We start from the raw sequence: 13576 nt of genomic DNA on the forward strand, positions 1-13576 counted from the left end.
CATATCTTCTTTATCCATTCATCTGTTGATGGACATCTAGGTTCTTTCCATAGTTTGGCTATCGTGGACATTGCTGCTATAAACATTTGGATGCATGTGCCCCTTCAGATCACTACGTTTGTATCTTTAGGGTAAATACCCAGTAGTGCAATTGCTGGGTCCTAGGGTAGCTCTATTTTCAACTTTTTGAGGAACCTTCATGCCGTTTTCTAGAGTAGTTGCATCAGCTTGCATTCCTACCAACATTGTAGAAGGGTTCCCCTTTCTCTGCATCCTCACCAGCATCTGTCATTTCCTGACTTGTTAATTTTAGCCATTCTGACTGGTGTGAGGTGGTATCTCATTGTGGTTTTGATTCGTATTTCCCTGATGCCAAGTGAAGTGGAGCAATTTTTCATGTGTCTGTTGGCCATCTAGATGTCTTCTTTGCAGAAATGTCTGTTCATGTCCTCTGCCCATTTCTTGATTGGGTTATTTGTTCTTTGGGTGTTGAGCTTGATAAGCTCTTTATAGATTTGGATACCAGCCCTTTATCTGATATGTCATTTGCAACTATCTTCTCCCATTCTGTCAGTTGTCTTTTGGTTTTGTTAACTGTTTCCTTTGCTATGTAAAAGCTTTTAATCTTGATGCAGTGCCAATAGTTCATTTTTGCCCTTGCTTCCCTTGCCTTTGGCGATGTTCCTAGGAAGAAGTTGCTGCAGCTGAGGTCGAAGAGGTTGCTGCCTGTGTTCTCCCCAAGAATTCTGATGGATTCCTTTCTCACATTGAGGTCCTTCATCCATTTTGAGTCCATTTTCGTGTGTGGTGTAAGGAAATGGTCCAGTTTCATTTTTCGCGCATGTGGCTGTCCAATTTTCCCAACACCATTTGTTGAAGAGGCTGTCTTTTTTCCATTGGACATTCTTTCCTGCTTTGTCGAAGATTAGTTGACCATAGAGTTGAGGGTCTAATTTCTGGGCTCTCTATTCTGTTCCATTGATCTATGTGTCTGTTTTTCTTCCAGGACCATACTGTGTTGATGATGACAACTTTGTAATAGAGCTTGAAGTCTGGAATTGTGATGCCACCAACTTTGGCTTTCTTTTTGAAAATTCCTCTGGCTATTCGAGGTCTTTTCTGGTTCCACACAAATTTTAGGATCATTTGTTCCATTTCTTTGGAAAAAAATGGATGGGACTTTGATAGGGATTGCATTAAATGTGTAGATTGTTTTAGGTAGCATATTCATTTTCACAATAGCTGTTCTTCCAATCCAGGAGCATGGGACGTTTCCATTTCTTTGTGTCTTCCTCAATTCCTTTCATGAGTACTTTATAGTTTTCTGAGTATAGATTCTTTACCTCTTGGGTTAGGTTTATTCCTAGGTATCTTATGGTTTTGGGTGCAATTGTAAATGGGATTGATTCCTTAATTTCTCTTTCTTCTGTCTTGTTGTTGGTGTAGAGAAATGCAACTGATTTCTGTGCATTGATTTTATATCCTGACACTTTACTGAATTCCTGTCCAAGTTCTAACAGATTTGGAGTGGAGTCTTTTGGGTTTTCCACGTATAGTATCATATCATCTACGAAGAGTGATAGTGATAGTTTGACTACTTCTTTGCCGATTTGGATGCCTTTAATTTCTTTCTGTTGTCTGATTGCTGAGGCTAGGACTTCTAGTACTATGTTGAATAGCAGTGTGATAATGGACATCCCTGCCGTGTTCCTGACCTTAGCGGAAATGCTCTCAGTTTTTCTCCATTGAGAATGATATTTGCAGTGGGTTTTTCATAGATGGCTTTGATGATATTGAGGTATATGCCCTCTATCCCTACACTTTGAAGAGTTTTGATCAGGAAGGGATGCTGTACTTTGTCAATTGCTTTTTCAGCATCTATGGAGAGTATCGTATGGTTCTTGTTCTTTCTTTTATTAATGTATTGTATCACATTGATTGATTTGCGGATGTGGAACCAACCTTGCAGCCCAGGAATAAATCCCACTTGGTCGTGGTGAATAATCCTTTTAATGTACTGTTGAATCTTATTGGCTAGTATTTTGGCAAGAATTTTTGCATCTGTGTTCATCAAGGATATTGGTCTGTAGTTCTCTTTTTTGATGGGATCCTTGTCTGGTTTTGGGATCAAGGTGATGCTGGCCTCATAAAATGAGTTTGGAAGTTTTCCTTCCATTTCTATTTTTTGGAACAGTTTCAGGAGAATAGGAATTAGTTCTTCTCTAACTGTTTGGTAGAATTCCCCTGGGAAGCCTTCTGGCCCTGGGCTCTTGTTTGTTGGGAGATATTTGATGACTGCTTCGATCTCCTTACTGGTTATGGGTCTGTTCAGGTTTTCTATTTCTTCCTGGTTCAGTTGTGGTAGTTTATATGTCTCTAGGAATGCATCCATTTCTTCCAGATTGTCAAATTTGCTGGCGTATAGTTGCTCATAATATATTCTTGTAATGGTTTGTATTTCTTTGGTGTTGGTTGTGATTTTTCCTCTTTCATTCATGATTTTATTTATTTGGGTCCTTTCTCTTTTCTTTTTGATAAGTCTGGCTAGGGGTTTATCAATCTTATTAATTCTTTCAAGGAACCAGCTCCTAGTTTCATTGATTTGTTCTGTTGTTTTTTTGGTTTCTATTTCATTGAATTCTGCTCTGATCTTTATGATTTCTCTTCTCCTGCTGGGTTTAGGCTTTCTTTGTTGTTCTTTCTCCATCTCCTTTAGGTGTAGGCTTAGGTTGTGTACCTGAGACCTTTCTTGTTTCTTGAGAAAGGCTTGTATCGCTATATATTTTCCTCCCAGGACTGCCTTTGCTGTGTCCCACAGATTTTGAACCGTTGTGTTTTCATTATCATTTGTTTCCATGATTTTTTTCAATTCTTCTTTAATTTCCTGGTTGACCCATTCATTCTTTAGAAGGATGCTCTTTAGTCTCCATGTATTTGGATTCTCTGCAAATTTCCTCTTGTGATTGAGTTCTAGCTTCAGAGCATTGTGGTCTGAAAATATGCAGGGAATGATCCCAATCTTTTGATACCGGTTGAGACCTGATTTATGACCCAGGATGTGATTTATTCTGGAGAATGTTGCACGTGCACTAGAGAAGAATGTGTGTTCTGTTGCTCTGGGATGAAATGTTCTGAATATATCTGTGATGTCCGTCTGGTCCAATGTGTCATTTAAGGCCTTTATTTCCTTGTTGATCTTTTGCTTGGATGATCTGTCCATTTCAGTGAGGGGAGTGTTAAAGTCCCCTACTATTATGATATTATTGTTGATGCGTTTCTTTGATTTTATTATTAATTGGTTTATGTAGTTGGCTGCTCCCACGTTAGGGGCATAGATATTTAAAATTGTTAGATCTTCTTGTTGGACAGACCCTTCGAGTATGATATAGTGTCCTTCCTCATCTCTTATTATAGTCTTTGGCTTAAAATCTAATTGATGGTGATACAAGGATTGCCACCCCAGTTTTCTTCTGATGTCCATTAGCATGGTAAATTGTTTTCCACCCCCTCACTTTAAATCTGGAGGTATCTTCGAGTCTAAAATGAGTTTCTTGTAGGCAACATATAGATGGGTTTTGTTTTTTTATCCATTCTGATACCCTGTGTCTTTTGATTGGGGCATTTAGCCCATTTACATTCAGGGTAACTATTGAGAGATATGAATTTAGTGCCATTCTATTGCCTGTAAGGTGACTATTACTGTATATTGTCTCTACTCCATTCTGATCTACCACTTTTAGGCTCTCTTTTTGCTTAGAGGATCTCTTTCAGTATTTCCTGTAGAGCTGGTTTGGTGTTTACAAATTCTTTTAGTTTTTGTTTGTCCTGGAAGCTTTTTACCTGTCCTTCTATTTTCAATGATAGCCTAGCTGGACATAGTATTCTCGGCTGTATGTTTTCTCATTTAGTGCTCTGAATATATCATGCCAGTTCTTTCTGGCCTGCCAGGTCTCTGTGGATAAGTCTGCTGCCAATCTAATATTTTTACCATTGTATGTTACAGACTTCTTGTCCCGGGCTGCTTTCAGGATTTTCTTTTAGTCGCTAAGACTTGTAAATGTTGCTATTAGATGATGGGGTGTGGACCTGTTCTTATTTATTTTGAGGGGGATTCTCTGTACCTCCTGGATTCTGATGCTTTTATTTTCTCCTAGGCATTGCCTATGTGCTTTGCCACCACCGGGTAATAATGGTGTGTGGACCTTGCCTCTTTGTATTAAAAAACTATTGCTCAGAGGGATACTTAACTGAATGTTAAGTTTTAATACACATTCATAGTTCCCTATAGAAAAGAGATGTATTTCTTGACATAGTAAAAGATTAATCATGAATAATTCATGATTATAATATATTGAAGTAGCATGTTATATAGAGTAAGTTTTTTTTTTAATATTACCAGGTACAACTTTAGATACCAGTCACTATACTATTTTCTTCATTTCCTATTCTGATTTAAAGGGACCTTGTTACTCCTCTTCTCCCTATATACTTTTCAGTTTGTATCTAGCATATAGGCAAAGTTTGGAGTAATTGTTCCTTTAAACTTCATTCTGCCTGCTTCCTGCTCCAATGAGGGATTTAATTGTGATTGTATTTGCCATTTCTTTGTAAATGTATATCAAATTTGTGAGACTTTGAATTTAAATTACCATGTTTTCTCACTCTTCCCTTTTAATTTTAGGATACAGAATTGGTTGATTTAGATTCAGATGGTCCTGGTACTTCATCTGGGAGAAGGGTGAGTAAGTAAAATAACCTGCCAAAAAGAAAAATCTTCAGGCTTCCTGTGTTAGGGATCCCTAAGACCAACTCCACCTGTTTGGAAAATTGCTATAAAGACTCATAGAACTCAGTATATATACTTGTGATTCATTACTAAGGTTTATTCCAGTGACATATAATAAAGGATATACAGTTGGATCACAGGGAAATAACCACAGGGAGAATCTGGAGGAATCCATGTGTAGGCTTTTTTTGCTTTCTGCCTTCTTTGAGGGGCCAAACAGAGCACACTCTTCCCGTACAATGAAATATATATGTGATTAGAGACTAACACCCCAAGAATTTATTTGGAACTGGTTATATATAGATACTGTTTGTCTAGCATATCCCAAGATTCCAGGCTCCCAGAAGCAAGAAAGCATAGGAAAAGTACAGGAAAGCAAGTGTTCCATACAAATCACATTGTTTGTACAAATAGTGTAGACACAGTAAACCATCTTTAGTATTTAGGAATGGTTCAAATGCCAATTATCCAGAATGCCAGCCAGAGGCCAACCTTACAAGCAAGCTCTGGTAAAGATAGCAGCCTCAGGTCTGTTATGTTAGCTCTGTTCTGTACACTTCCCCTCCATAGTAATTAGACAAGTTCTTATTCTATATAGGGAAAATTTTCTTTGAAATACTGAAAGAAATCTTATAAAAAGGCATCCAATGGTAAAGGCTAGAATGTACCATGACAAGAAAATGTATATAGATACACAGAGCATATGGATAATATGGATATATATATGTATATACACACACACATGCACACACACACACACACAACAAAAGATATATATATATATACACACATACACAATTAATAAATAGATAATATATAAACATATATATGTTTGAGTTTTGAGAAAATTATGATGTCATTGTTAAGTATACTTAACTACCAGTAAATATTAAGGCATTAAGATTATTAACCTTATAAGGAAAAAAATGTTTCTCTGTGTTTTATTTGTGGTTCAGATTTTCTTAAAATGAAATTTCAGAATACTAGAATTCTTGGTATTTCCATGAGTATACTGTCTAGTTTTTATTATATATATTTTTGTCAGGCAGAATGATGTCTAAATTAAGAAACTTAAATAGCAGCTCCTCTATGTTACATAGATTTATTAACATAGGAACGCAGGAGAAAATCAATGAATAGTTAAGAAAAGAGCTTTTATATATAATTCTGTTAAAATCTACAGGTCAAATGCCGAGGCAGAAGACAGTCTTTAAGGTGTAATCCTGATGCTTGGAGAAAACAATGCAAAGAACTATTGAGCCTCATTTATGAACGTGAAGATGCAGAGCCTTTTCGACAGCCAGCTGATCATCTTTCTTATCTAGTAAACATACACTTGTTTAACAACTTATCTAGTAAACATACACTTGTTTAAATAATTGCCAATATGTAATTTCCCCACAAATATACATGCTAAAATATAGTTTGAAGCCACTTTTCCTCTTTTTTCCTTCCTTCTTTCCTCCATCCCTTCTTCCCTCCCTACTTCCTTTTCCTTCCTTTTTCATATGTCTTTTAATTGTAAAAGTGGGTAGTATGATTAATGATAATGAAGTTCCAGTCATGTACTTTGTGTGTAAATTATATAGTTGTGAACCAAATCTAAATCTAAATATCTTTGCAATCCCTTCCTGCTTTCATTTTGGATATTTTTAAATAAATTTTACTAATTTCTAATACATTTCTACTCACTGGAGACCCCTCATAACATGTCAGCCTGTTTAATTTATACTTAATGTGTTATCCAGTAGGATCACTTAGAGTAATTAATGTATGCCATATTACTTTTCATCAAAGATAAAAAATGAGAACTATTATAGGATTCTTTTTTTAGGAGTGTATCTGTTGAATAACTGTTTAGTATAGATAGCAAATCTATCTTAAGTTTTTCAGAGAAAAATTATAGCAGTATTTCAGAAATGCATCAGACCATCCTCTGAAATTAGTAAACATAAATGTTTTCTGCATACACAGGTTTTAGTTGGGAAAAAATATTCACATAAAAAACAAAATTATGTTCAACAAAGCTCATTTTGTTTGTAAGGAGTTTGAGTAGAATAAATTAGTTTTGTGTTTCTCATAGTAGAGGACAATGGTGAATGTAGAATTCTTTCATCTTAAAGTACAGTCAGTAAAAACCTGAATCCTATTTATTACTTAAAGCTTTAAATCATTATTGCTTTGCCAACTTGATATTTTGTTGTAGTATTCTGGAAATAAAATATATCTTCTTTACCCTAATAGGGCCATCAAGAACAAGAGGGAGAATCCTCAGAGTCAGTTGTTGCAGAAAGACAAGAGCCATCTCTTTCTGAGGTAGACCTAGGTTGTCTCTTAAAAGACATGCACTGGTTGTTTTTATATTGTTCTACTTTTTAAAATTCACATACTGTAAATGAAACTTTTATAATTTGTAAAGCTGTGTTCCAATTCTTCATACTCTTTTTGTCTTTGATTTTTTTTTGGTGGTTTATGTTTTTGTTTTGTTTTGTTTTTTTGTGGGTTTTTTTTTGTTTTTTTAAGGTTTTATTTTTTTAAAGATTTTTTTATTTTGTTTAGATCGATAGAGACCACAAACAGTGGGGAGGGGCAGAAGGAGAGGGAGAGAAGGATACTCCACGCTGAGTGTGGCGCCTTACACAGGGCTCGATCTCAAGACCCTGAGATCATGACCTGAGCCAAAGCCAAGAATCAAATGCTTAACCAACTAAGCCACCTAGGCACCCTTGTGTTTTTGGTTTTTAAATCATCACGTGTTTCCAAGTATGTTCTTTATGGCATCTGCATACAAATAATTGTTTCTATAGACCTAAAGTTACTGTAGTGGAGTAGAAAACATTAATTGCACAATATGTCTGTATTGCAGCTGATTGTATCCACTGGGACTTCATTCAGCCACCTTATGGGATCTTTTGAGTTTTGGTTACATTATACAAGTCCAACATATTTCCTCTATGAAAATCTTTGTTTCATAAGTTATGTATGTTGGAATATACTTTTGTTGTTATGATGTAAGACAAAAATATTTTTAAAGATAGATTAAGAGCAATTGTGGTCTCTTACACTTGGAAATATTTTCACATTTTTTTTATAATTTATAATTTATAATATACTTTTCCTCTGCCCATTCTTCTGGATTTTTGGCTCCTCTGAAAGAAATGTGGTGATTGTTACTTAATGAATTTAAATGAGATGAGAGATCTAATACTGACTATTTTTTTCACTCTGGTGTTTAGTTCTTGATGGTTATGATATATATAAGTATAACTTTTAGATTGCATTCTATATGATAAACCTAGGCATATCTTAACAAGACTTGACAGATTTAGGTTAAAATAGAATCTTCTCCCTTCCCTAATCAAAATCAAACTAATTCATAATTTATGAGACACAGACCTCCAATGAAGCACAAGTGTCATATTCATTAAAAAGCAAAAATATAGGAGCTAGGCACAGACATGGCCAGTTTGACTTTGACCTTCAACTAATGACATTTTAGGTAGAATGCCCTCCTAGCTAGAAATAGCTTGGAAATATGTAATTAATTTGTGACATGGAACTATTTAATTATATGTGAATAAACCCATCTTCTACCTTTATTGGGCGCTTTGCTAGGCATTTGGGGGCTCCTTCAGCCTTTAAGTAAAAAATGGAATTTTGTATTCTGTAGGGATAAAGCCAGTGGCTGTGCATTTTCTATTCTGTCTCTTGAGAGAATCATATGGTTATCGATTTCAGGGTGAAGGCTAAGACTCTCCCAGAGACCTCTGCTCTTTTCCTGAGCTACCAAAGGAATTCTGTTTAAATGAATGGTTTTGATTAGAGTAGATAGTTGGCAGATTGAAAAGCAGTGTGTTTATTTCATGGTGGATTGGTGATGCAAATCTCAGTACCATTGTATTATGTAGTATTGCTACCCAGCTTGTATATTTAATAACACATTCTTCCTTGTAGGATTATCCAGATATTACAGACACTCCTATGGACTTCAGCACTGTGAAAGAAACTTTGGAAACAGGAAATTATGGTAGTCCTCTGGAATTTTATAAGGATGTTCGCCAAATATTCAGCAACTCCAAAACTTATACCTCTAATAAAAAGTCAAGGGTATGCAAAAAAAACAATACTAGGTGGATTAATTACTTAGGCATTTACATATATATGTATATCAGGTAGTTTTCTTTCATTAGTTTTAAAACTGCTTATACTTTCTAAAGAAGTATATTACAGTTCTGACATGGTTACTGCAGTGTGATATTTTCCCTATGTTTTGTTAGAACTTAAATATCTTATGAAAAAAAATAGTAATAATAATTTTTGTTTTTTGTAATCACTGGTGTCTGATTAACTTTTAAATCAGTTGTGCACTAGATATATATTTGCCCACTTTCAACTTGTATAAAATGAATTTTCACTAATTTCTGCAGGCATAATTTTTTTCACTTTTGGTTTTCTTCCTACATATGTACGACATATGTTTATATACTATTTGAAACTCTAAGTTTCATATTTTGAAGCCCTTTATCAGCTTATATATTATGAACATTTTCCCATATCATGTATTCTGCTGTGTGGTTGTTTTATGTTACTTAACCAGTACCCTAGTGCTTGAGATTTAGGTGGTTTCTAGTTTTTAATTTTACATGAATAATGCTGTGGCTTTCATCTTTAACATCCTTGAACATAATTATTTTGTGTGTGCAATTCTCTGATATTTATTTAGAATAAATTCCCAGAAGCAAAATTATTAGTGAAAGGATCAATATATTTTTAATATTTTTGGTACATAATGCAAATTGTATTTTAGAATGTTGTTCCAGTTAAAATATTCACTGGCAATGTATGAGAATCTTTTTTCTACCCTTCCCAACATTGGATATGATTTTTTTTAATGATCTTTGTTACTTTCTAGGTGAAAATGATATTTTAATTCTTTAGGAAGAGGTTTTCAAGTATATGAAATTGCACATTTATTTTGTCTGAAAGATTGACGCTGATGCTAGTCTTAGATATATATATACTTTCTATTTTATATAATTAAAGTAGTTGATTTCTGCCTTTTCAGATCTATAGCATGACACTGCGATTATCTGCCTTATTTGAAAGTCATATTAAAAATATCATCTCTGAATATAAGTCAGGAATGCAGAGTCAGAAGAGGAGGCGGCCACGGTACAGAAAACGTCTAAGAAGCAGTAGCAGTTCATTATCTAGTAGCAGAGCTCCTAGGTATGTTACACATATGTAGGATTTTATGTTTTAAGGCACTTTGTATATATTACCTCATTTTTTAAGGTTTATTGAATAGTTTGAGAAGATCCAAAGACCAAAGATTTTTTTTAAGAACTCTTATTATTGTGTAAAGATGGAGTTGGTAACCCAAAGCTTTGTTTATGTGGATTTTATTATGCCAAAAGCTATTTTTTTTTTAATTTTGATGATTACCAGTTTGAAGCATTTCACTTAAATTATAAGGCATTTCTTTGGTCAGCTTAAGCATTTGTATCATACTGTCTATCATAATATGTTGGTAGTAGAAAAAATGTTCATTTTTATATATTTTAAATTGTAGTCCCAAAGGGAAGCAGAAACAAATGAAGTTGCAGCCTAAAAATGACCAGAATACCTCAGTGTCTTATGCCAGGACTAGCTCTCCTTTCTCGTCTCCTGGTAAATATCTTTTGTTTTTGGTGTTCTGTATTTCAGTTTAATACTGATATTAAGCATGTAGAAGAGGCAGCATGATTTATAGTATGAAAAGCATTGGATTTGGATGTAGAAAGTTGTGCTTTATTCCCATTTCTTCTAACTGTGTGGCCCTGGGTAAGATATTAGGCCATAGAATTCAGTTTTATTTTTAAAATGAAAGTGTTGAGACTAGATGAATTTTGAAGTCTTTTTGTTTTACAATTCTGTTAACTATAATTTTTAACTCTATAATATCTCAGAGCACTAATTTACAACATATTTGCAAACATAAAAATTAAAAATTCATCATCTGGGGAGGTGGTTTTATTGGACAGGTTTTTCTGACATTCTGTGCTTGAAAACTTAATGATGTGATAAAATATTTGTTCTCAATATATTTATATTTCCCTCTTCAGACAGCTTGTATTTTTGATGTTGGAGTAAAGTAACCGAGTGAGATATAGTTTTAAAAACAGCTTGTTTAATTTTCCTGAAAACATGCTAATGTATGTTAATATTACAGTCTTTTTACATGTAAGTTTCAGATGCTGCTGAAGGCCTTTCATTATATTTACTGGATGATGAAATGGATGGGCCGTTTTCTTCATCGAGCTTCAGTGGTTATAGCAGAAGTGGAAATAGTCATGACCCAGGGAAAGCCAAATCATTTCGGAATAGAGTTTTACCAATTAAACAAGGTAGGAAATAAATATGGACAGGGCATTTATTCTCTGTTCTCTTACGGTGACAGATGAATTATTTAAAAGCTGATGTGTTTAGGTAGTAAAAATTAACATGCCCTTATAGTTAATGACAATTTTAATGTTGTGTTAAATTTGAGTAAGATAGGGGTTCATATCCACAATCAGGAACAAGCCATGAGCAGATTTCAATAACTACTTCAAAATATATGTTAGTCTTTTAAAATAAAATATGAAATAATAAGGAGGAAAAACTAAATGAAGAGCTATTTCAAACCAAATCCTTTTTTGAAATTGAGATAGCCCTTAAAAATATAAAGCCTATCTAAAGATGATTTTGGAATTTTTTTCCTTTGTTATTAATATAGTTTAATATATGAAACATATTTTTATTTTTTGTAAATTTTAATGAAAGATTAAGTAGCATATCCATTATTGTTGAACTATCAATGACTTAAAAATGGACTTTTCTAAACATATAATTTATATTGGTATATGAAAGATATTGAAATATTTGATTACTTTAAAATATTTAGTGCCTTTATTTTTCCCAATTTGTATCTTTATTCTCTTCTCTGATTGTGCTGCACATTGACTGCTCATGCCACTTTCTTGTCTTTTTTCCCTCCCCTTCATTGTCAAGCTATTAGAATAGCTTTTATTTCTTGTTTCTGTTTTCTTTCTAAAAGTTCCTTTATCCTTTATTGTCTGGCTTCTGACACCACCACTCTCCAAAAGCTGTTCTCTCCAGAATCACCTATTCTCTTTAGTAATCAACAGTGTTCTGTTCATAGTCTCTATCTCCTTGATTTTTTCCGTCTTTACATACTATTAAATACCCCTCCTAGGAACTCTCCTGCCAGGCTTCTTTCCTGATTTTATTGTACATCTCTGTTTTCTTACATTTCTGTATTTTCTGTTTCTTTTCTTTGACTGTACTTACCTCCTATTTGCAGAGTTTTCCACAGGTTTCTTGATTTGCTTGTTTTGGGCTTTTTTTTTTCTTTGGGTCTTCTGCAAATAATCTGGTAACTACATCAATCATCTTTATGCTGATGACTCTCCAAATTCACATATCTAGCCCTAACATTTCGTTATTCTACCAGTTTCATCTCCATGTGCTTCCTAAGATAATTTCCTTGGGTGCTTATCATCCATCTTTCTGTGTCAAACTTACTTCTATTTCTGCACTCACTATTTTAGTTAATTACACCACCATCTTCCTAGTCACCCAACTTAAAATCTTGCAGTGTTCTTAGACACTTCTTTTACCCCTCATATCTAGTCAGTTGCTAAGTTTTGTGAATTCTAAAACTTTTTTTTTAATTTTATTTTTTATAAACATATAATATACTTTTATCCCCAGGGGTACAGGTCTGTGAATCGCCAGGTTTACACACTTCACAGCACTCACCATAGCACATACCCTCCCCAATGTCCATAATCCCACCCCCCCCAACCCCCCTCCCCCCATCAACCCTGTTTGTTTTGTGAGATTAAGAGTCACTTATGGTTTGTCTCCCTCCCAATCCCATCTTGTTTCATTTACTCTTCTCCTACCCCCTTAAGCCCCCATGTTGCATCTCCTCTCCCTCATATCAGGGAGATCATATGATAGTTGTCTTTCTCCGATTGACTTATTTCGCTAAGCATGATACCCTCTAGTTCTATCCACGTTGTCGCAAATGGCAAGATTTCATTTCTTTTGATGGCTGCATAGTATTCCATTGTGTATATATACCACGTCTTCTTTATCCATTCGTCTGTTGATGGACATCTAGGTTCTTTCCATAGTTTGGCTATTGTAGACATTGCTGCTATAAACATTCGGGTGCACGTGCCCCTTCGGATCACTACGTTTGTATCTTTAGGGTAAATACCCAGTAGTGCAAATGCTGGGTCATAGGGTAGTTCTATTTTCAACATTTTGAGGAACCTCCATGCTGTTTTCCAGAGTGGTTGGACCAGCCTGCATTCCCACCAACAGTGTAGGAGGGTTTCCCTTTCTCCACATCCTCGCCAGCATCTGCCATTTCCTGACTTGTTAATTTTAGCCATTCTGACTGGTGTGAGGTGATATCTCATTGTGGTCTTGATTTGTATTTCCCTGATGCCGAGTGATATGGAGCACTTTTTCATGTGTCTGTTGGCCATCTGGATGTCTTCTTTGCAGAAATGTCTGTTCATGTCCTCTGCCCATTTCTTGATTGGATTATTTGTTCTTTGGGTGTTGTTTTTGCTAAGTTCTTTACAGATTTTAGACACTACCCTTTATCTGATATGTCATTTGCAAATATCTTCTCTAATTCTGTCAGTTGTCTTTTGGTTTTGTTAACTGTTTCCTTTGCTGTGCAAAAGCTTTTGATCTTGATAAAATCCCAATAGTTCATTTTTGTCCTTG

General features: G+C 34.7%; 1 protein-coding gene across 3 annotated transcripts in view; it reads left to right on the forward strand.

The window, feature by feature from the left end:
• LOC111160923 (bromodomain and WD repeat domain containing 3) overlaps positions 1-13576 on the forward strand; it is a 229435-nt gene that overhangs the window by 193666 nt on the left and 22193 nt on the right. For 2 of the 3 annotated variants that reach the window (XM_022524309.1, XM_022524311.1), the window contains 7 exons: positions 4682-4738; positions 5970-6110; positions 7031-7102; positions 8741-8893; positions 9852-10015; positions 10359-10456; positions 11014-11172. In XM_022524309.1, the coding sequence (XP_022380017.1) occupies positions 4682-4738; positions 5970-6110; positions 7031-7102; positions 8741-8893; positions 9852-10015; positions 10359-10456; positions 11014-11172 (844 nt within the window). The remainder of the gene's footprint in view (positions 1-4681; positions 4739-5969; positions 6111-7030; positions 7103-8740; positions 8894-9851; positions 10016-10358; positions 10457-11013; positions 11173-13576) is intronic. The other variant, XM_022524310.1, reaches the window with a different exon arrangement.

This window comes from Enhydra lutris, unplaced genomic scaffold (assembly GCF_002288905.1).
Source record: "Enhydra lutris kenyoni isolate GAN:26980312 unplaced genomic scaffold, ASM228890v2 scaffoldscaffold79, whole genome shotgun sequence".
NCBI lineage: Eukaryota > Metazoa > Chordata > Mammalia > Carnivora > Mustelidae > Enhydra > Enhydra lutris.